The following is a 23,857-nucleotide window of genomic DNA, read 5'->3' as shown; positions in this document are numbered from 1 at the left end:
CTAGATTTACCAAGGTTGAATGAGAGGGATGTAAATAAACTTAACTTGCCAATAACGGAAGAGGAGGTGGCTCTGGTGATTCAGCAGAGTGCTTTATTTAAAGGCCCAGGACCAGATGGCTTTAGAGCTGAATTTTATAAACTTTTGTCTCCTTCAATTGTTCCAACTTTGCAGTCCTTCTTTTCACAGTTCATGGCGGAGGGAACCCTTCCACAGTCTCTTCAACTGGACCAGATAGTGTTATTGTTAAAACCTGGGAGGGATCCGGTAAAGCCTTCTTCATATAGGCCTATCTCTCTCTTGAACACGGAAACCAAATTATTTGCAAAAATCTTGGCTAATAGTTTGGCTAAGGTGCTCCTGAAGTTGATCTCGGAACAGCAGGTAGGATTCGTTACAGGGCGTACAGTAACACATAACATGCGTTATGGAACGCGTAGAAAGGATAGCTTATCCTTCCTTGCTGGTCAGCTTTGATGCAGAGAAGGCGTTTGATCGTGTTTACTGGAAGTTTCTTTTTACTGTTCTGCGTAGATATGGTTTTTCAGGTTTCTTTTTAGAGGCACTTCAAGCACTTTATAGCTCTCCCCGTGCACGGATTCAGGTAAATGCTGTTCTATCTTCGGAGTTTGAAATACATCGAGGCACTAGGTAGGGCTGCCCTTTGTCCCTCATGCTCTTTGTATTATCTATGGATCCTTCAATTAGGGATATTATGGGGAACCCTAATATTAAAGGAATAAGAATAGGTCCTCATGAATTCAAGATTTCAGCGTTTGCGGATGACTTGTTAGTACATGTTGTGGAGCCTCAGACCTCACTAGAGACTTTGATGGAGAGTTTTGTAGAATATGGGGACTTTTCGGGTTTCAGTCTGATTTTAGATAAACCTAAAGTGATGCCTACTATGTCGTCTGTTCGAGAGAATTGGGTGGGCTCTTTCCCTTTGCAATGGAAATCTACTTTGTTTCAGTATTTGGGTATTCAGTTGCCTCGCAACACGGGTATGCTTTATAAGACAAATGTAACAGTCTTGTTGGATTATTGTAAGACTGTTCTAACTAAATGGCAACACTTTCCTCTTTCGATTCATGGCAGAATCCAACTATTTGTTATGGTATTATTCCCGAAATGGTTGTATATCCTCCAAGTATTACCTATTAAGTTATTAAAATGTGATCCTAAGGCCTTACAGAGGATGCTATCTCATTTTTGTTGGGTGGGTCGGAAACCGAAGATGCCCTTTAAGCAGTTAATTGGTTCTTGGAAATATGGAGGCCTGGGTCTCCTCAACTTATCTCTGTATAATTATGCATGTTTACTTCATCATTTGGGGGATTGGGTATTGGAAGAACAAGTTTATACTCCACGAGAGTACGAGGCATTTTACTCTCCTTGGCATGTAAACTCTCTCCTGCACTGCTCCTCGAGATCCCTCCCGCCGTGGCAGCAGCATAGTTTGTTACTCCGATCGTTGCGTCAGGCTTGGCAGTTCCTGATTTTGCGGCTAGGAGGTTGGCCTGACATTTCGGACCAGCTTCCAATTGGAGGCAATTTGCAGTTTTCTCCTGGGAGAGAGAATGCTAGCTTCACTTGTTGGGCTAACAAGGGAGTTTTTTTGCTGCAACACGTTTTAGATTCTGAGGGTAGGTTGTTCTCCTGGGAGGCCCTGTTAATGAAGGGGTTTGCAGAGACACGGGAATTGATGGCTTATCTTCAATTACATCATTATGTACTTTCTTTAGATCAGGTTGCCCTTGTCTTGTCTTTGGGTGCACGATTGCAGACATTCTTTGATAAATTTCGGGATGGGGGGGGGGTCTATCAGTTTCTGGTTTGCATAAAGCATTACAATCGAGCTCCCAGACTCGGATTTATGATGACCTTACCGCTAGGCGGGGTCAGGATTTGGTGAGGTCAGGTATCTCCATAGAGCCTTTAAAGCTTATCAAGCGGATTCCTGAGATCTCGGTGAGCGTTGAGTTGAGAGAGTGTCAATTTCGGACTCTACATAGGGCATATTTTACCCAGGAATGAATGTTTAAGGTAGAGGAGGTAGAGTCCCCGATCTGCCAGAAATGTCAAAGGGCCTAACTCATTCTTCCATGCCCTTTGGGAATGTCGGAGGGTAAAGGTCTTTTGGAGAGCTATTTTAAATTACTTGGGGAGGCTATTGGGCTGCGACCTACCGTTTTCTCCTGCAGCTATATTATTGGATAATTATGAAATCTTTCATATCTGCAATCGATCACATATATTGTTTCTTCGGAAAGCTGGGGTTCTGGGCAAAAAAGTGATCCTCGGGGTCTGGACTGGGGAGGAAGCCCCATCCTTTTGGTCATGAAGAAATTGCTTGCATGCCTTGATGCTTCTAGAGTGACAATATGCTGGGCAAGCCCCTAGAAGATTAAAAACCTTTCATGCAGTGTGGGATGTATATGCTGAGTCTCTTCCGCATAGAGCCAGGAGTCTGCTCCTAAATTCTCTTTAGTTTAATGTTTGACTTGGTGAGGGTCAAGATGCCCCATTACTACATCAGGGATGTTAGTGCCTGCTGGGTGTAGAGGCTTCAAGCTGCGCATGTCCTATCCTGGTTGGAGCCCCTCCCTTCCCTTTTTTTTTTGGAGGGTTGAAGAGGTTTGGGGGGGGGGTGGGCTTTGAACTGTTCGATTAAGAATTTGATGACGGTTTTCAGTCTGTAACAAATGTTGAAGTTTCTCAAATTGACCGTATATAATCAGTTGTTACGCTATTTAGCACATGGTTTGTATTGAATTTGTCATCAATAAAAAATTGTTGAACACTAAAGCGTGGAAAAATAAAAGCTGGAAAAACTGTTTGAAAATCTGAAGATGCTAAAAAGGGTCTAAGACAATGCAACATTCTTAATTTACAGAATGTGGACTGTACAATTTTCCTCACATGCCCTTTCAGATTGAGCTGACCTCTGTTTCACAGGTATGTTTAGTCCATTAAGGGCCCTGTTTACTAAGGCGTGTTAGCATTTTTTAATGCGCCTACAATTACTGCACGCGTTAACCATGTATGCGCCTATAGGGATATTGTAGGTGCATACATGGTTAACACGTATTCATGGTTAACGTGCGTTAAAGATGCTAATGCGTCTAGAATGCAGCTTAGTAAACAGGGCCCTAAGTGTAACTACACCTAGATTAAATTAACAATGCTTCTGTTTTCTTTAAAGTAATAAATAAACCCTCAGCAGCCAGCCAATCTATCATCACTTAAAAGGAGCGAGGAATAAAAGTGCAGTCAAGCCCTTTCTTAATGGAAAAAGGAATATACAGCATAATGTTATCTGCATACAGATGATGCACCCATAGCCAAACTTGCCCAAAGAAAAGGAAGCTGGGTTACACTAAAAACTTAAATTATGCTAATATAATATGTAGCAATATGATGCACTTTAAAAAATTGTTAAAGACACAGCTATTTGTTGAGGCTTTCAGATAGGAATGGCCTGTTAAGATCCTTGAAAATTCAAGAGCAACATTATTTGTTTGCAGATGGTATGTAATAAATGTTATGTTAGTTTTTTTGTTTTTGTTTTGTATATATGTTTTTATTATGTATTTATTTTTGTAAATCGCCTAGGTAGTTAGGTGGTGTATATATTTTTAAAATAAATACATAAAATTAATTAATATCAAATTAAAACGTGTAAGTGGGTCATCAAAATATAGCAGTCCCATCAAATAACAAACAAAATGGAATTTATAGTAATTCATATGTCACTGCCACCACAGTAAATATTCAAAGCTCAAATAAACCAATGATCCACTACTAAGTGCCAAAGAGTCCAATAATGTGAATAAATGGCAAATAAATATGCCACAGTTTCCTTAGAAGCGACAACAGCAGTAAAAGTGTCATGACTGTGGTCATGGTCCCTCTCTGACTCACCTTATGTCCCGATGGTCAGCTGCTTATCTGGCTACTGTCTGCATTGTTGTTTCTTTCCTGTGTGTTTCAAGCCTAACTTTGGTGTTCAGTGTGTTTCCTGCCTCTGTCCTGTTTATAAGGAAGTGGTGGACTTTCATTCAGGGCCTTTGCGATGCCAAAGATCTCCAGGTTAGTCTGTGTGCAGTGAAGCACTTCTGCCTTGTTCTTAGTCTGTGTGCCTGTGGGCACTTCTGTGTTGATTTCTTGTTGCCTTGTTCGTATAGTCTGTGTGCCTGTGGGCACTTCTGTCTTGATTTCTTGTTGCCTTGTTCATAGTCTGTGTGCCTGTGGGCACTTTGTGTTGATTTCTTGTTGCCTTGTTCATAGTCTGTGTGCCTGTGGGCACTTCTGTGTTGATTTCTTGTTGCTTTGTTCATAGCCTGTGTGCCCATGGGCACTTATGTCTTGATTCCTTGTTTAGGATGCCTGTGTGCACTTCTGCTTCTGTTCTTCTCGGTCTGTTTGTGTTCAGCCTTCAGCCTTCAGCCATAGTTCTGTTGTTTATCAGCTTTGTATCCTGCTTGTGTCTGCCCTGTTTGTCTTCAGCTCCAGTTCCCTTCCTGCTTGTGTCTGCCCTGTTTGCTTTCAGCTTCCGTTCCTGCCAAGCTTGTTTGAGTATCCTGAATCCTGTTCCAGTATCCTGAATCCTGTTCCTGCCAAGCTTGTTTGAGTATCCTGAATCCTGTTCCTGCCAAGCTTATTTAAGAATCCTGAATCCTGCTTGAGTATCCTGAATCCTGTTCCAGTCAAGCCAAGCCTGTCCCAGCATCCGGTTCCAGCCAAGCCAAGCTTGTTAGTCCAGTCCTGCTTGGGGGGTTTTGCCTCACTTTGTTCCAGAGTCCGTGACTGTTTGTTTAAAGCCTGGGATCGTGACAAAAAGTATGTTAATCAAATATTTCAAATGACGAGAAATAATAAACCCTTCGCTTATCTTGCAGAAATCGGCAATCAAAGTCCAATAGGGTACCCTGTTTCAAATAATCTTCATCAGGGATCCACGCAGTCTTTGAATTCTTGTTTACATCGCTTTCATCTTCAATGAGGATAACTTTTTTGTCCCTCAATAATGGACTTCTGCTTCCTGGGAACAGCCAGCAGATGGAGGCGAGTTGAACCTGATATAATCTCCTGTTGCTGTGAGACCAGGTTAAACATGTCTCCAGTTGCCAGTCTGTAAGGATGCATGGTTGGAGGGAGGATTCAGTGTGGGTAACCTGCAGTAGCCCATTCAGCCTGAGAGAATGGAGATGGTTAAGATCCAAAAGAAGGAAAGAAGAAAGAATCGAGTTAAAGGAAAGCATGTTTCTGTTTCCTGATGATCCTTGCTGCATGACAACCCGGGCAGCTGCCCAATTTACCACCCCTAATCCTGGCCCTGTAGAATATTTACAATACAAAGTGACAGAATTCAAAAATACGTGGGATAAACACAGAGGATCCTTAAATAGAAAAGTTGTGAATCAAAACAAAGCTCAAATGACCTCATGGCTGTTGACGTGTTATGATGGGCAGGAGTGGTGCTTAGATGGCAATGTAAGTAGTTAGGGTCAGTGCAGGCAGACTTCTACAATCTGTATCCCACAAATGGCAAAAACAGATCAGGATGGGTTGGAGTGGGCTTCAATGGCAACTCCAGTAATTGGGAAGTAAAGGTCAGTGCCAAGCAGAACACTATAGTCTGTGTCCCGAAAATAGCACAGACAGAATATGATCAAGTATGAGCATTTTATATCACATTCATATCATATGCTATTAATAAAATGGACTTTGGAAAATCCACTGCTTATTTCTAGGATAAGTAGCATAAAACCTGTTATACTCTTTTGGAATCTTGTCAGGTACTTGTGACCTGGATTCGCCACTGTTGGAAACAGGATACTGGACTTGACAGACTCTCGGTATGTCCCAATATGGCAATGCTTATGTTCTTATAAATGCAGATTCTGTGTACTCAGTGGGAGAGGGGAAGACATCTTAAGGATGAAATAGCAAGTAAAATGTTCTTAGTTAACAATATGGTTGAATGGTAGGTTTATTGGTTTAATCATGTATTGGTAATTAATGTGATTATACTTCCGCCAAAATAATAAGCCTTGTTGGGTAGACTGGATGGACCATGCAGGTCTTTATCTGCTGTCATTTACTAAGTTGTAGTTATAGTTTATTAAATTTTGCAAAATCACCTTAGCTAAACTGATACAACAAGACAGTTTACAATCTAAAACAATATAATACAGGCAGAAAAGAACTATAATCTTGGGATAGGAAAGAGCACTCATCCTGATCAAGCATAACTGTTAGGAAAAAAATGAAGACAGAAAAAGATGAAGGATGAGAAAGGAGATGAGATAGGGAACAAGCGGGGGACAGAAATGGAAATAGAAAGCACAGAAACATGGACACTACTACTACTACTACTATTTAGCATTTCTATAGCGCTACAAGGCATACGCAGCGCTGCACAAACATAGAAGAAAGACAGTCCCTGCTCAAAGAGCTTACAATCTAATAGACAAAAAAATAAATAAAGTAAGCAAATCAAATCAATTAATGTGAACGGGAAGGAAGAGAGGAGGGTAGGTGGAGGCAAGTGATTACGAGTCAAAAGCAATGTTAAACAGGTGGGCTTTCAGTCTAGATTTAAAGGTGGCCAAGGATGGGGCAAGACGTAGGGGCTCAGGAAGTGTATTCCAGGCTTAGGGTGCAGCGAGACAGAAGGCACGAAGTCTGGAGTTGGCAGTAGTGGAGAAAGGAACAGATAAGAAGGATTTATCCATGGAGCGGAGTGCACGGGAAGGGGTGTAGGGAAGGATGAGTGTGGAGAGATACTGGGGAGCAGCAGAGTTAGTACATTTATAGATTAGTAGAAGAAGTTTGAACAGGATGCGAAAACGGATAGGGAGCCAGTGAAGGGTCTTGAGGAGAGGGGTAGTATGAGTAAAGCGACCCTGGCGGAAGATGAGACGGGCAGCAGACTTTTGAACCGACTGGAGAGGGGAGAGGTGACTAAGTGGGAGGCCAGCAAGAAGCAGATTGCAGTAGTCTAAATGAGAGGTGACAAGGGTGTGGATGAGGGTTTTGGTAGAGTGCTCGGAAAGAAAGGGGCGGATTTTACGGATGTTGTAAAGAAAGAAACGACAGGTCTTGGCAATCTGCTGGATATGAGCAGAGAAGGAGAGAGAAGAGTCAAAGATGACCCCCAAGGTTTCGAGCTGAGGAGACAGGGAGAATGAGAGAGCCATCAACAGAAATAGAAAATGGGGGGAGCGGGGAGGTGGGTTTGGGGGGGAAAATGAGAAGCTCGGTTTTGGTCATATTTAATTTCAGGTGGCGTCGAGACATCCAGACAGCAATGTCAGACAAGCACGCTGAAACTTTAGTTTGGATGCAAGGTGAGATATCAGGGGTAGAAAGGTAGATTTGGGAGTCATCAGCATAGAGATGGTAGGAAAAGCCATGGGATGAGATTAATGAACCAAGGGAAGAAGTGTAGATAGAAAAGAGGAGGGGACCAAGAACAGAACCCTGAGGTACGCCGACAGGCAGAGGGATAGAAGTAGAAGAGGATCCACCAGAGTGAACACTAAAGGTGCGGAGGGAGAGGTAGGAAGAGAACCAGGAAAGGACAGAGCCCTGGAATCCAAGTGAGGACAGGGTATCGAGAAGTATGCTGTGATTGACAGTGTCAAAAGCAGCGGAAAGATCAAGAAGAATGAGGATGGAATACTGACCTCTGGATTTAGCCAGTACTAGGTCATTGGAGACTTTAGTAAGCGCAGTTTCGGTTGAGTGGAGAGGGCGAAAACCAGATTGTAGTGGGTCAAGAATAGCATGTGAGGAGAGAAAATCAAGGCAGCGGCGGTGAACAGCACACTCAAGTAATTTGGAGAGAAAAGGAAGGAGGGAGATGGGTCGGTAATTAGAGGGACAAGTAGGGTCGAGTGAAGGCTTCTTAAGGAAAGGTGTGACCACAGCATGTTTAAAGGCAGCAGGGACAGTCGCAGTGGAAAATGAGAGGTTGAGAATATGACAGATAAAAGGAATAAGAGCAGGAGAGATGGCATTAAGAAGGTGGGTGGGAATGGGATCAGAGGAACAGGTGGTACATTTTGAGGAAGAAAGGAGAAGTGTAGTTTCCTCAATAGTAACTTCAGGAAAGGAGGAAATGAACACTTGGTGAAAGAGTCTGAAAGAGTCAAGTGTGTAGCGTAGATTTTAATTTTTTTTAAGTTTAGTTCTGACTAAATAGATAAAGGAAGGTTATTCCAAAGAAAAGGAGCTGTGAAAAAAAAAAGAAGGCATGATGCCTCGTTGGCTCCAGTTGGGTAGAACTGAGGCTTGAGAGAAGTAGTTGGTGGTCATTAATGGTATGGAGCAGACGAGTACGACAGTAAGGTATAGTGAGAGTTGCTAAATAAGAGGGGAAAACAAACCAAAAAGCCTTGAAAGTGAGAATGAGAATTTTAAAAATAACACTTTATTCAATTGGCAGCCAGGGATACTGTTTGAAGAAGGGAGAAACATGATCAGTTATACGAACATGACATAATAACCTAATAGCTGTGTTCTGAAGAGACTAAACTTTCCTCAGGATTGAATGAGAGCAGCAAGAATAAATCCCATTACAGTAATCTAATCTGGAAATTAGAAGAGAAAGGTCAAAAGGAGTGAAAAGTATCACGATCATAAAACCTTCTAACTGAATGTAGCCGACGGAGAATAAAGAACCCCATTTTACATAAGCTTGAGACTTGGGTGACAAAGGAGAGATGCCAGATAACTAAAAATTCCACAGGTGAAATGACATTTCCAAAATGCTGTAGTGCAGAAGTAGGTGATGGAAAGTCACCAGTGAACCAAAAGGCGTTTTTCCCTTCTTCAAGACTAATTTCTGATCAAAAAGCCACTTTGCTACAAGATCTAAACAGTCCTGTAGATGGTCTAAAGATGGACAAAAAGGTTAGTTGGGTAAAAAAAAATAGAATGATATGCCGGTAGATTGAATAAGCGTTTCAAGAGGACTGAGGAAGAGGTTAAAAAGGACAGGAGAAAGAATTGACCCTTGAGGAACCCCACACAGTAAGGAACATCCCAACTTGGATAGACTGGAATTGAAGGTGGCACTGGAATTGGAGACTGGAGGGAGCTGAAGCCAAAGGCAGGAAGTCGTACTGGAGCTGGAGACTAGGAGGAAGCTGGAACTGGCTGGAAGGTGTACTAGAGCTGAAGACTGGAGGAAGCTGGAACTAGCTGGAAGGTGGACTGGAGCTGTAGATTGGAGGAAGCTGGCTGGAAAGCATGGCAGAGCTAAAGACTGGAGTAAGCTTGGCCCAAGTCAAGACTGAAAGCAGAGCTGCGGCTAGGTAGAAGTCAGGATCAAGGACAAGGCAAAGGCAGGACTGCAACACTCTTCTAGACCACACTAGATGACCTGTTCCAAGACAATGGGAAGGAAAGCCCAGCCTCCTTAAATGGGCCTGGGCCCATGCATCATCAATGGATGCCCAGTTGATCCTTCAACCACTGGCCTTGTAAGAAGGTTTCTGACATGCGCACCTAAGGATCCCGGCGCCAGTCACACTGGCAGCAGCAGTGTAGAAGGCAGCCCGCCGGATTGGGAAGAGGACCTGGCAGAAGACCTGCACCCCCAAGAAGTTCACAGAGCCCCGTCCCAATGTCCTACACCAACAACAGGTGAGCTGTGGGTCAGGGCATGGTGGGGGCTGTGAAATGTCTACTGTGTGCAAATCTCTTTCCTGCATATTCAATTGTGGATATCCTGAAAACCTGACTGGCAGGGGTGTACTCAAGGACCGACTTAGGAAACACTGGTCTAGGGTGGAGGGCAAGGGTCTTCTCAATAAAAGAAGAAGTTTGAATATAGACTACATTTTCCAAAATCTTTGACAAAATGCAAACGTCTGAAACTAGTCAGTAGTGAGCCAACACCGAAGGACCTTGAAAATTCTTTTGAGCTTGGGGTGAATGACAGCTTCCTTCCAAGAAGCTGGAACCTGTCTGAAAGAGAGACTATGGTTAATTAATATAAGGATAATAGGAAGATGTCCTAAGTTTGGAATCTTTAACCAGGAAGAAGGACAAGGGTCAAGAGAACTGAAGATGGTTTTCATATTAGTGAGAGCTTTGGAAAGTGAGTGGAGTGTTTGTAGCTGAAAGGAAGACCAGGAAGCAGTACTTGGTAGGAAGTTTGACATAGAAGAGAAAAGGAGACTATTATCCATCCAAGAGATAGAGGAAAGTTTGCAAAAAGAAGTATTTGAAGCTCCAAGTGAGGATACTGAAAAAGAGCTACAAAGATGGTGAATTTTATTACAGAAGAATTAAGAAAGGGATTCCACAGAGGAAGCTAAGGAATTGGATTCAGAAAAAGGAGCCGAAGTCAGACTGAAAGATCGAGTAAAGTGTAAGATTCACACATACTGAACAAAGAAAGAAAAAGGAGATATTACAGATGCCAATTTAAATGGTAACGCCACCTTCAGTCAGTACAAAACCACTCTATAATCAATCATTTCACTACTGGAATATGGTCACAAAAAATAGTCTTGATGTTTCTTTTTCAGAGCGCCATCAGTTGTGGCAGGACTTCAGTGTTTGCCTTTATGGCATCATGTATAATCCTTCAAAAGTAGAATGCCTCCTAATGAAACGTTTTAAACCATACTATATTTGTAACAGTTGAAAGAGGACGATTCTTGGTCCAGTTATCTATGATATTTTGCTCAACACAATATCTTACCTGAACCATTGGGTTTTCCACACCAGTTCAAGTTGTCCACTATCCAGCCAGTAAGAGAATCTCCCAGGGGCATGTAGTGAAGACCTTTGTTAGCATACTTATGCACCAGATGTTTATTATTCTCCCAGAACAAGGACTGGCCAGTCCAAGCCCAGGAAGAAGAGAATAACATGGAAAAACAGTGTTAGACAATAAGTACAACATAACTTACTGAGCAGCTTCTTTCTAAACTAGAAAGCAGGTAGAGGGGGGTGCATTAATGGGGAGGCAAAAGCCAAAGACAGTAACAGATCACATCTATAGAAACAGAGGTAGCTGGGGATGGGGGGAGGCAGAAAAATAAGGTTCATACGGTAAACCTATAAAACCTGCCATAATTGTTTAGATGAAAGAGAAATGAACTACAGAAGTAGTAGTAGTACCGTTGTTATCAGAATAAAAGAGGATAAAATTAAAAAAGAAAAAGAAGAGACTTGGGGTACCAAGCAAGAAAACTCTGAGATAAAAACCCAACAGTTTGGTGTGGAAAAGCACACAGGTCCTCAGGGCACACATTCCCTTACAGGGAAAACTCCTTACAGAAAAGTGGGCTTTAGAAGGTGAACACTAGTTTTTTTATTACAATGATTCATGTTTAATGGTTTATGCATGTGTGTTTTCATTTCTAAAGAGTCTTCATGTTTTGATCCAGCATCTGATATCAGCAGATCTCGGGTATCTTCTAGCAGCTGAGACATAGAAGTCTGTCCTATATGCCTATTTATTTAGCGGCTTCATCAAGGGCACTGTATAGGATACTTTCATCTTCCTCAACTTTTGCTCAACCCAGTACTCAGGACACACCTAGCCAGACAGGTCTCTAGGCTATCCCCAATGAATATGAGTAAGATAGATTTTCATACAGTGAAGGTCTGGGGTTTCCTTGCAAAAAACTTGTCAAAAAGCTTTGGCTAGTTTTCATTAACCCAGGGGGTGGTATAAAAATCAATCAATAAATATAAGAATTATGCATGCTCTATCACTCATAGTATGTGACGGTCTACTCAGTTTAGTAAGTTGACCTTCTTAATTACAGACATCTCCTTTGCATAGTTAGGCTGTACAGTTTTACTCAAATATAAATGTATTTTTGGGGGGGGGGGGAATTTGATCGCGGAAGCCAATTTTCTGTTTTATTTTTACTATCTACATGCTAATACTTAACCAACTGCTTGGTATGATTTGGCATAGTATTGCCTCAGTGACTTAATCTGAATAAAATATTGCACGTAAAAATGTTATTACTTGCAAATGTGAAAAACTTTGCACACTACAGTGCTGAATAGTTAGCTCTATTACAAATGTGACCATCTCTGGGAAAAGGTGACTAAAGTCACCAGAAACAAAAAGATGAAGTCTTAATGAATTCTGTTAGAGCAAGCAATTTGTAACGCAGCAGTCTAAACCCCTTATTTTTATGCAAAAAAAAAAAATATATAAAAGTCACAGAAGTTCAAACTTAACCTTTTCAGACTTCTTATGGACCCACGACATGAAAAAGTGGCTATTCTCAACATTATGCATCCACAACTTTATTCACTTTTTCCCAGAGATGATCACAAATAAGAAAATTAGTCCTTACCTGATAATTTTCTTTCCATTAGTCCCAACAGATCAATCCAGAGATGAGTGGGTTATGTCCCTCTACCAGTAGGTGGAGATAGAGAGAACCTCAGAGGTTTAGTATATGTGGACCTGTGCATCCATCTTACCCTCAGTATTGTCGATACCAAAGCAGAAGAATAATAAAGCCAATCTATAAGTACTCTCCTGCCTCTATCAGGTCTATCGAAAATGAAGTAGACCTCTCCTCCACCGCTCTTGTGGGAGGGAAATACCCAAAACAGTATACGGCAGCATGATGCTGTGTTTAAATTTTCTCTTTTGTTTTATTTGTTTTTCTTTTTAAGAAACTTAAAGAAACTTGAGAGATCAAACACAGTCCTTACCAACCAAGGGTGGGACTCTGGATTGATTTGTTGGGACTAATGGAAAGAACATGATCAAGTAAGGACTAATTTTACCTTCCACAGCATCCCACAGATCAATCCAGAGATGAGTGGGAAGTCTCAAATTAGGGTGGGACCACAATGATTGAGCAAACCCAAACAGGTAGTGCCGTTGACAGAACCGAAAAGAAAATAAACGGCAATAGAAGAGGAGCAATCCCGAGAGAACTCTCCATTCCGAGAGGGAGAAGAAATGCCCTCAGGACCAGTAGAAGCAAGAGTACCGGAGTTGTGACAACAGATCCCGGACCAACCACCAGAAGACTACTCTGCAACCATTTAAGGAGTGAATCCACTTGATGACCCAATGAGAGAGGCCAACATCCGCAGAAGAAAACCGAGCTGACCCCCAAGAATATACAAACCAATTCCCCAAACTGGGGAAGGAAAAACAATATCTGGGGGTGGAAAAAAACAGACTAGCTTGCAAAGAAGACAGACTTTCCAGGCAGCACAGAGCCAGCCCCTAAGGACTCCCGAGTAGCGATAGAAAAGGCTCCACACACAAACTGAGAAGACCTATAACCAGAGGCCAGGCAAGACCCAGAGGATAGAACTGTTAAGTAGGCTAGCCAGAGAAACCATAGGTTCCAAGTCGGAAAAGATTCCTGATCGACCCACCGGCAGAAAAGCCCAAGAGCCAACAAAGCGAGCGAATCCAAACCAGAGAGAAGGGCTAACAGAAGAGCCTGCAAGGAGACCAAGGCCCTCTCTCAAACAGCTAGCGGTAAGAAGCTGCCTTGCTGCCATGTGGGAAGGTTCGCCCTCTAGAAACTGGACAATATCCAACAGCCAATCCAAAGGGCCGAGTGGGAGTTCTAGTTCCCTACCAGGGAAGAGTTCAGTCTCGAACAACAGAGATAAATCTCGGAAATTAGCCAAAGACAGAAGAAGGCCAAATCCCCACAACCTGTAAGGACAAACCAGAGGAGGAGTAACAGTCAGACCTCTGGAAATCAAGGCGTCCAGGACCAGCTAAAGAGGTACAGCTGCGAGAGGCTGGAGTTGGCTGAAATCTAGGCCCCTAGTGCCAGAGACTGGAAAGGGCCGTGGCCCAACCCCAGAGAAGAAGCCAGAGCTGACCTCCAGAACAAAACTCGACTCAACCTTCAACACGGATTGAGACCCGAAGATCAAGTCGGGAAGAAGCCCTTTAGCCAAGGAAGGTGACCGGAATACCACTGGAAAGGGACCGCCTCACAAACCCAGAGATGGGAAAGTCTCAGCATCCCGACATGAAGAAAGGACTGACAGGCAAGACAGAGTCAGGCAAAGCAGAGCTGATCTCGATAACTAGAGAAAAAGTCAGACCCGTCAGACCCGTGAGGCCGAGAGAACAAGGCCCAACCACCTGCAAAACAGCACAGACCCAAGACCATATAGACTGCACCACTGGAGCTAGAGGCAGGCTCAATATTCCAAAATGGGACATGTTTGGATCCTTGAACCAGAAGCAGGCACAATTGAGAAAGGCTTGAAAAGACGCATCACAGCAAGGCTCAACTACTACTACTACTATTTAGCATTTCTATAGTGCTACAAGGCGTACGCAGCGCTGCACAAACATAGAAGAAAGATAGTCCCTGCTCAAAGAGCTTACAATCTAATAGACAAAAAAAAAATACAAATCAATTAATGTGTACAGGAAGGAGGAGAGGAGGGTAGGTGGAGGCGAGTGGTTACAAGTGGTTACAAGTCAAAAGCAATGTTAAAGAGGTGGGCTTTCAGTCTAGATTTAAAGGTGGCTAAGGATGGGGCAAGATGTAGGGGCTCAGGAAGTGTATTCCAAGCGTAGGGTGCAGTGAGACAGAAAGCACGGTCTGGAGTTGGCAGTAGTGGAGAAAGGAACAGATAAGAAGGATTTATCCATGGAGCGGAGTGCACGGGAAGGGGTGTAGGGAAGGATGAGTGTGGAGAGATACTGGGGAGCAGCAGAGTGAGTACATTTATAGATTAGTAGAAGAAGTTTGACCAGGATGCGAAAACGGATAGGGAGCCAGTGAAGCGACTTGAGGAGAGGGGTAGTATGAGTAAAGCGACCCTGGCGGAAGACGAGACGGGCAGCAGAGTTTTGAACCGATTGGAGAGGGGAGAGGTGACTAAGTGGGAGGCCAGCAAGAAGCAGATTGCAGTAGTCTAAACGAGAGGTGACAAGGGTGTGGATGAGGGTTTTGGTAGAGTGCTCGGAAAGAAAGGGGCGGATTTTACGGATGTTGTAAAGAAAGAAACGACAGGTCTTGGCAATCTGCTGGATATGAGCAGAGAAGGAGAGAGAAGAGTCAAAGATGACCCCAAGGTTTCGAGCTGAGGAGACAGGGAGAATGAGAGAGCCATCAACAGAAATAGAAAATGGGGGGAGTGGGGAGGTGGGTTTGGGGGGAAAATGAGAAGCTCGGTTTTGGTCATGTTTAATTTCAGGTGGCGTTGAGACATCCAGACAGCAATGTCAGAGAAGCACGCTGAAACTTTGGTTTGGATGCAAGGTGAGATATCAGGGGTAGAAAGATAGATTTGGGAGTCATCAGCATAGAGATGGTAGGAAAAGCCATGGGATGAGATTAATGAACCAAGGGAAGAAGTGTAGATAGAAAAGAGGAGGGGACCAAGAACAGAACCCTGAGGTACGCCGACAGGCAGAGGGATAGAAGTAGAAGAGGATCCACCAGAGTGAACACTGAAGGTGCGGAGGGAGAGGTAGGAAGAGAACCAGGAAAGGACAGAGCCCTGGAATCCAAGTGAGGACAGGGTATTGAGGAGTATGCTGTGATCGACAGTGTCAAAAGCAGCGGAAACATCAAGAAGAATGAGGATGGAATAGAGACCTTTGGATTTAGCCAGTAATAGGTCATTGGAGACTTTAGTAAGCGTAGTTTCGGTTCAGTGGAGAGGGCGAAAACCAGATTGTAGTGGGTCAAGAATAGCATGTGAGGAGAGAAAATCAAGGCAGCGGTGATGAACAGCACGCTCAAGTAATTTGGAGAGAAAAGGGAGGAGAGAGATGGGTCGGTAATTAGAGGGACAAGTAGGGTCGAGTGAAGGCTTCTTAAGGAGAGGTGTGACCACAGCATGTTTAAAGGCAGTAGGACAGTTGCAGTGGAAAGTGAGAGGTTGAGAATGTGACAGATAAAAGGAATAAGAGCAGGTGAGATGGCATTAAGAAGGTGGGTGGGAATGGGATCAGAGGAACAGGTGGTACATTTTGAGGAAGAAAGGAGAAGTGTAGTTTGCTCTATAGTAACTTCAGGAAAGGAGGAAAAGGAATGCGGGGAAGGAGAGAGAGGGGAACAGACTAGAGGAGGGAGAGGTGGCGAGGTAGAGAATTCAAGGTTTATCTTTTGATCCTTGTCATGAAAGAATTCAGCAAGGGTCTGAGGAGATAATGAAGGGGGAGTTGGGGGAGGGGGCACCTTGAGGAGAGAGTTCAATGTGTTGAAGAGAAGTCGACGGTTAGAGCCAAGAGAGTTGGTCAGTTGGATATAATAATCCTGTTTGGCGTGTAAAAGAGCAGATTGGAAGGAGGTCAGCATGAACTTAAAGTGTAAGAAATCAGCAAGGGCCCGAGATTTCCGCCAGAGGCGTTCGGCGGAGCGGGTACAGGAATGTAGGTAGCGGATATTAGAAGTCAGCCAAGGTTGGGGTTTTGTACGCCTTATAGGGCGGGTCATCAAAGGTGCAAGAGTGTCTAAGGCAGAGGATAGAGTATTGTTGTAAGAAGAAACAGCCTTGTTGACAGACGTGGATGGTGCCACAGTAGAGAGGAGGTTTGAAACATGGGAGGATAGAGATGAAGGGTCAATATCTTGAAGATTCCTAGATAAATAAGATAGGACGGGACTGGGAGGGAGGAGATTTAAGTGTGAAAGTTATAAGATGGTGATCAGAGAGGGGAAGATCAGAGGCAAGGAAACTAGAGGGTGAACAATTGGAGGAGAAGATGAGATCAAGACAGTGACTATTTTGATGAGTGGGGGAGGTGGAGCATAGTTGGAGATTAAAGGAGGATGTTAAAGCGAGTAACTTGGAAATATAAGAGTTGGAAGGATCATTAGCAGGAATATTAAAGTCACCAAGGATGAGAGAGGGGGAGGAAGGATCATGGAAGAAGGCAAGCCAGGCATCAAAGTCACTGAGAAAGGATGAAAGGGACTTATCAGGGGGACGATAAATGACCGCTATTCGAAGAGGCAGAGGGGAGAGAAAAGGCGGATAGAGTGGACTTCAAAGGAGGAAAAACAGTGAGATTGAGGTGGAAGAAGGGGTTGAAATCTGGAGGAGGGAGAGAGAAGTAGTCCAACACCGCCCCCACAACCAGAAGGGCGAGGAGTATGTGAAAAAAGATAACCGCCATGGCAGAGGGCTGCGACTGAAGCAGAGTCATCAGGGCAGAGCCAGGTTTCTGTTATGGCGAGCAGATGGAGGTGACGCGAGATAAAGAGGTCCTAGATATAGGGGAGTTTGTTACAGATAGAGCGGGCATTCCATACAGCACAAGAGAAGGGCAGAGAAGAAAAGGGGAGTAGAGGAATAGAGATGAGGTTAGAGAGGTTGCGGTGAGATCTGTAGAGTTGGGAAAATAGTTGGTGAGGAGGGCCAGGATTGGGATTGATGTCACCGGCTGAGAGTAAGAGAAGGAGTAAAAGAGAGCGGAGGAGAGTAGGAGAGGTGTGGCCACAAAGGCGTCGAAGGCGAGAGGTATTTAGGTGGAATGGGGAAGGCAAAATAGAGGGAAGAAAGAGACGGAGATTAAAAGCCAACAGGGAGGAAGAGGGTAGGAGAGAAGGTGAGGTGATGAAGTCGATGGATGGGCAGTGAGTTCCTGTAGCAGAGAGAGGTAGGGGGTGAGGGAAAAGATTAGGAAGGGACAGGGCTAGGAAGAGAATGTGAATAGGCGCCATAAACGACTGAGGTACTTTAGCAACTGGGAAGAAGATTAGATGTAAAGAGAAAAATGCCCCGCGCACCTAGAGTGGAGGCCCTGAGTGGATCGGAGTGGACCTGGGTGTCACCCCGGAGAAGGCTGTAAGGATATGCAGATGAGCTGCAAGTCCTCCACAGCACCTGAAAGGCAGCCGGTGGTAGAGCTGGGCACCTCTCAGCTGAGGAAAGGCTTACCAGGGGTTAGGCCGAAGCCAGCATTCCTCCCCCTGAGGGTCGCCTGATCCTAGCCATCTCAACGACTAGAGATGAAGGAGGGTCGACACCGAACTGCCAAAACCAGGGTAAAACTCATTCAGACATGGCATACAGGATTGTGTCCAGAGTACATATGAAGCTCAATGCCCTGACCCGGAACCAGGCTCAACTTCCAATGGAGGAGCATGGCTCGACATCCAAAGACGTAACAGGGCTTGACATCCGGCGGCGGGGAAGGGATCTCCGTCCACTGATGAAGTCAAATTCATCGTCCAGAGCCGGAGCAGGACTCGCCATCCAGAGACATGTTTGCCGTCTAGAGATGGAGCAGGTCTCGCCGTCTAGAGCCGGATCAGAGGATGAGAAGCAGAATCGGCGCAAGGCTCTACGTGCATAGACTGAGCAGGGTCCGACTCCCATATATGGGGCAAGACCTGATGACTGGAGACAGAGCCAGGCCCAATGTCCGAAGACTGAGCCAGAACTGATGCCCACAGAAGAGTTAAGGTCCAACGTTTGAAGACGGAGCAAGGCCCGACCCCCCAGAAATGGTGGAAGGCACACCTGCTGGAGACAGAGACCTTCAGTCACCTGATAACTAGTGAACAGAGCTTGCTAACAATGACTTGGAGGATGAATCCGCTGCCCAATGCTGAAGGCAGCACTAACTTCTTGCAGAGGGTGCCAGAATTAGATGGTGTGGCTGAGTAGCCAAACTGTACTGGGTTGTAGAATAGAAAATGCAAGCTTTGGGGTTCTACCAGGAACTTGAGACCTGGTCTGGGCACTGCAGGAAATAGGATACTGGTGCAGATGGGCCAATAGTACAGCTACTCCCATGATCCTTAAGCTTTTATGGAACCGGCTGCGCACAGAAGCTGACAAGCTTGGCTAAGAACGAGAGCTGCAGGGAGCAGTGAAATAATGGTGCATGTATTATTGTGCACCACAGATAGTGATGTTTCGGAGCTATGGAGACTGCTGCAATGCAGGCCACAAGAAGCCCCATACAGAAACTGCACCATGAGACTATGGCACACCGGAATCCAGCCCTCACCAAAAAGAAGGTGACGCTAGCCTCTAAGACCCCAAGGAACTGCAATTGTCGGTATAGGAATGCAGGAGTGCACCTCTGACGAAGAAAGACTTAAGGTGTATCCAGACCCGCCAGACCAGAGTCTGCCAGCAGCTGGCCCTCACAGATCCGCAGGTGCTGACACAATCTAGTGCACCAAGAAGCTGCGCTAAGCAGTAGCAAGCTAGGTGTGAAGACACCAGACCAGATTCCAGGTTGGTAGAAGCAAACCAATCAGCAAAAGAGAGCCCACAAAGGGGAACACACCTCTGTGCCAGACAAGAATTGGGAACCAGCACTAAAATGAGAAACCCATGTAGGAGAGGCGCCCAATGGGTGCATACCACAGACAAGCAATGCGACCACCAACGTAGAATAACAGAAAACAGTAGCCGCTGGCAAGACGAAAAGGGAAAGAAACTACCTGGAATAGCGAGACAACCCAGGTCCCAGGATGTAAGCTCCCAAAATAGCTCCCTATCACGGTAGGGACTACTCCCACAATAAATGTGCCTGAGATCCCGCTCAAAAAGAAATGCAGCCACCAAAAAATAAAGGCGAGAGAGCCCATCCCAAATAGCTGAAGGACCACATGGCACTATGTACAGCACATTATGCCCAAAGGGAAAGAAACAGGCACTGCAAGAAGCGTGGGAAAACCGAATCTCGAATCTGCAGAGGAGTATCACCATAGACTGAAAATATCTATCGTGCAAGAGGGAAGCAATAGGGAGCCCGGACGTCAGAGCGGGAAGCGTACTAAGAGAGAACAGAGAGGAGAGAAAACCACGCAGGAGCATGTAAGCAAGATGGCACTAGCGTGCCCTATAAAAATGCCCAGCTCCCCGTCCCCGAGCGGCATGGCCGAGCCTCCCAGACAATCTGTGTGTAAGAATAATGTAGTCCCAGACCCGCCGGCGGCGGTCAGGGAACCTCTCTAGAATTACAGACCAGGCGAGTAGCGCTATAGAAATGCTAAATAGTAGTAGTAGAGAGTACACATCATTTAAATGTGCCTCAGTCCTTCCAAATATACATGCAAGCCATATTTATAATAATACATGTATACTTCAGCACTTTTATTTGCCAAAATATATACCTGCTCTAAATCATACATAAAACCAGCTATCCTGTCTTTTGAGACCTGAGCTTGGAGGAGTGCCCGATAGCAGAGATTTACTCACTTTCAGAAAACATTACCGTGCCGGCAGAACTGGGGAAGGAAAAAATAAAAAACCCACAGAGCACAAAGTCTTAGCCACAGCAGAAAAACCCTAAAGGGATGAGAACAAAGAGCCCCACACTCATGGTTTCCTTGTGAATGACCATGTATTCCCTGGTAGAACAGCTCAGAACACTGTGTTTCCATTCTGCAGGCCTTTTTATTTTTCTGAGAGGCAGGAGAGCTAGTGAACAAAGGACTGCTGCAAGGGAAGTATGTAGGGCTGGGGGGGGGGGGGACCTGGCACCACCAGGTGTACCCCCAACATGGCCGATCCTAGCCAAGACCTCACGCTCAACTAAACCTGAGGCAACAGGCTAGGAGCAAGGCCCATCCAAAGAGCTGCACAGGATATTTCTATTCACCTGCTGAAATAGAAAGAATACTGAGGGTAAGATGGATGCACAGGTCCACATATACTAAACCTCTGAGGTTCTCTATCTCCGCCTGCTGGTAGAGGGACATAGCTCACTCGTCTCTGGATTGATCTGCGGGACGCTATGGAACACAAGTTATTTGGTATTTTAGCATGTAAAGCATCATTTTTGAAGATTTTCTTAGTTTAGTGCATTGGACTGAATGTGTGCATTCAAACAGTGATTCAGACAAGATACTACCTAGCCAAGCCCAACTGAAAAAGCATGGAATAGCCTCATGTTTACTATAACTAGCACCTTAAAGATAAAAGAAATCCATATCAGCAGATCCTTCATTGCATAACCATGCTATACATTACCTTGTTCGGTGGGATTTCATGCAGTGTCAGATTAATGAGAAGCTCATAGTCAGAGGGCAAAACCGAACATGGATCCTTGTACACAAAGGCCTGCTTCAAAGCCTCCCAGATCGCTGAACAGTTCTTATTCCTGCAGTGATGAAGAAACGTATTTAGATTTAGCTTGCACCTTTTTCAGTAATGGCTCAAGGTGAGTTATATTCAGATGTAGTGGATATTTCCTGTCCCTGAGGACTTATAATCTAAGGGCCCCTTTTACCAAGCTGCAGCAAAAGGGGGCCTGCGCTGGCGTCAGCACGTGTTTTTCATGCGCGCTGAGGCCCCCTTTTACCGCAGTGGGTAAAAGGAAAGTCTTTCTGGCCATCCGGCAAGTAAAGCATTTGACGCGGCAGAGGGAGCATGGAACGAACGACGGACAGGCGTGCGCAGCACCGCCCCCACCGCCCCCCCCCTAGGAACGCCACTGCTGGGATGGCCTGGGCGGCCAACACATTCCTCTCTTCCCCTCACCCCCGTGCAGGTGCACTAGGCATACCTTTTTATAGTGGGGATGCTGAGCCCCACCCAGCCAAATAAATGGACTGCCGCCACACTCTGCTGCTTGTTTCTGGCTCCGAGCAGCATGCGGAGACTTCTCGTGCAAGCAGCAGGGAGCCCCAGCAGTCCATTTATTTGGCTGGCAGGGCTCAGCATCTCCTGGCCTATAGCAATGTAAAAGGGAGATCCGAAGGGGGTCCAGGCCCATATTTTGGGAGTCGGTTGTTAAAATAGCCAAGGGGCCTACTTTAACAACTGGCTTCCAAAATCCCCAAAACTCAGCAATCACCCTGAGCCATTGATGCCGGCACCCCACACATGGTTCAAGGATGCTGTTGCCAACTGCAGAGCTTGGTAGAAGGGAGTTCCTTAGCTAGGGATGATTGGGAATCCTTACCAGCTATATAGGCAGGGTCAGAACTGGTGTTAGACCTGCTTGGGCCCAGGTCAGAAAATAAAGGAGGGCCCCCCCCCTCCCCAATTCCCTCTCCTCTCTGATTTCCCACCTGCCATTACTATCACACCAACAGACCCTCACCAAATATAGAACAAGGGATCACAAATTAGAAATAAAAATATTTCGATAAAATTTGAATGGGAACCCCAAGAAGTTAAATTTAGCATTACTGCAACACTGGAGAAATAAAACAGAAATGCATTTCCTTTTCTACTGAACACAGTACAAAGACATTTGCTATGCACATTTCCAAAGGCTAACATATTCCATTAAAAAACATTCAAAATAAAATGCTTTGATTCTACCTTTGTTGTCTGGACATTTTATTTTTCCATCTTGCTGGTTCCAGTTTCTCTCTTCTGCTAATTCCTCTTCAAGCGGCTACAGTCCATTTGTCTTTTCTCCTCTCTCCTGTCTGTTCCCTCACTACTCCTGCCTCTGACATAGTGATCATTCTTTTTAGCTCTTTTCTGCCTCTCTCTCACCCTTCTCCTCCTCTTTACTTTTCAATTACCTATCAAATTTGCATCTTGTTCTTTCACCCACTAGCTCTCCCATTCCCCCATCTCACTCCTTCCCCAGCCCTACATTCTCTTTCATCTTTAATCTACTCTGCATTACCATATTTCTACCCTCTGTAATCACTATCCTCTCATTCATTTTCTTGCCCCCCTGGGCCTCTCCACAGGGTTCCACCATTCCCATCATCTTCCTCCCTCCACACTTCTAGCTAGCATCTGATCCCTCTTTTTTCCCTCCCCACCCCACCCTCGTAGCCTGACATTTTTCTGTTCTTTCACTCTTCCCTCTTGCCCTCTCCCCCATGGTCCAGCATTTTTACCTCTTTCTCCTCTCACCACCTCCTGTGTACCTCTCCCTTCCTCTCATCCATTCCCATGATCAACATCTTCCCCCTCTCTACCATCTCTCTCTCCCCCTCCCTTGTGTTCTGGGTCCAACATCTCTCTCCCCTTCCCATGCAGAATCTCTCCCTTCCTCCCCTCTACCATCATGTCCAAGTTTTCTCACTCCCTTCCACCCTATGTCTAACATTACCCCCTTTCCTCCACCCCTATGTCCAACATTTCTCCTTCCCTCCCCATGTACCATTTCTCCCTCCTCTCCACCCCTATGTTCAACATTTCTCCCTCTCTTGCAGTGGAGGAGTAGCCTAGTGGTTAGTGCAGTGGACTTTGATCCTGGGGAACTGAGTGCAATTCCCACTGCAGCTCCTTGTGACTCTGGGCAAGTCATTTAACCCTCCATTGCCCCTGGTACAAAATAAGTACCTGAATATATGTAAACCGCTTTGAATGTAGTTGCAAAAACCTCAGAAAGGCGGTACATCAAGTCCCATTTCCCTTTCCCTATTCCCCCTCTATGCAGCATGTCTCCCTCCCCTCCATCTCATATGCAAGATTTCTCCCTTCTCACCCCTCTGCTGCATCTCCTCCTTCTTCCCCCATGCAGCATCTTCCCTCCCATGTACCCTTTCCCTTTGCAGCATCTTTCCCCCATGTTCCCTCCCCCATGCAGCATCTTTCGTCCCCTTCTCTTATCCCACCCAAAACTGTCCTTGTGTGACTACAGGTTAGCGGCAGCGATTTCTACATGCTGCCTGCTGCTCAACAACCTCCTTGCAGCCACTAAGCACTAACCTGGAAGTCTCTCCTCTGCCGCATCTTGACTGGGCAGAAACCAGAAGTTGAGGCAGAAGAGAGGCTTCCGGGTTAGCGCTTAGCGGCTGCAAGAAGGTTGTAGAGCAGCAGGCAGCGTGTGGGAGTCGCTGCGAGCCTATGACCAGCGGAGCCGGAAACTAACTACATTAGAGACACCACTGTGGGGTGGGCCTGACCCCAAACTCTGTGGGCCTGCCATGAAGTTCAAACCTCCACTGCTGCGCTAATCCTTAAATATACTGTCAGA

At 45.2% G+C, this 23,857-nt stretch overlaps 1 protein-coding gene across 3 annotated transcripts in view; it reads right to left on the bottom strand.

The window, feature by feature from the left end:
* The window catches only part of BST1 (bone marrow stromal cell antigen 1), a 127,409-nt gene that overhangs the window by 77,098 nt on the left and 26,454 nt on the right, over nt 1–23,857 (bottom strand). For all 3 annotated transcript variants that reach the window (XM_030191208.1, XM_030191209.1, XM_030191210.1), the window contains exons 3-4: nt 20,938–21,067; nt 10,724–10,859 (exon numbers count right to left, since the gene is read on the bottom strand). In XM_030191208.1, the coding sequence (XP_030047068.1) occupies nt 10,724–10,859; nt 20,938–21,067 (266 nt within the window). The remainder of the gene's footprint in view (nt 1–10,723; nt 10,860–20,937; nt 21,068–23,857) is intronic.

Source organism: Microcaecilia unicolor, chromosome 2 (assembly GCF_901765095.1).
Source record: "Microcaecilia unicolor chromosome 2, aMicUni1.1, whole genome shotgun sequence".
Lineage (NCBI taxonomy): Eukaryota > Metazoa > Chordata > Amphibia > Gymnophiona > Siphonopidae > Microcaecilia > Microcaecilia unicolor.
Note: the sequence above shows the minus strand (reverse complement) of the source record. Positions and strands in the feature narration are given on the sequence as shown.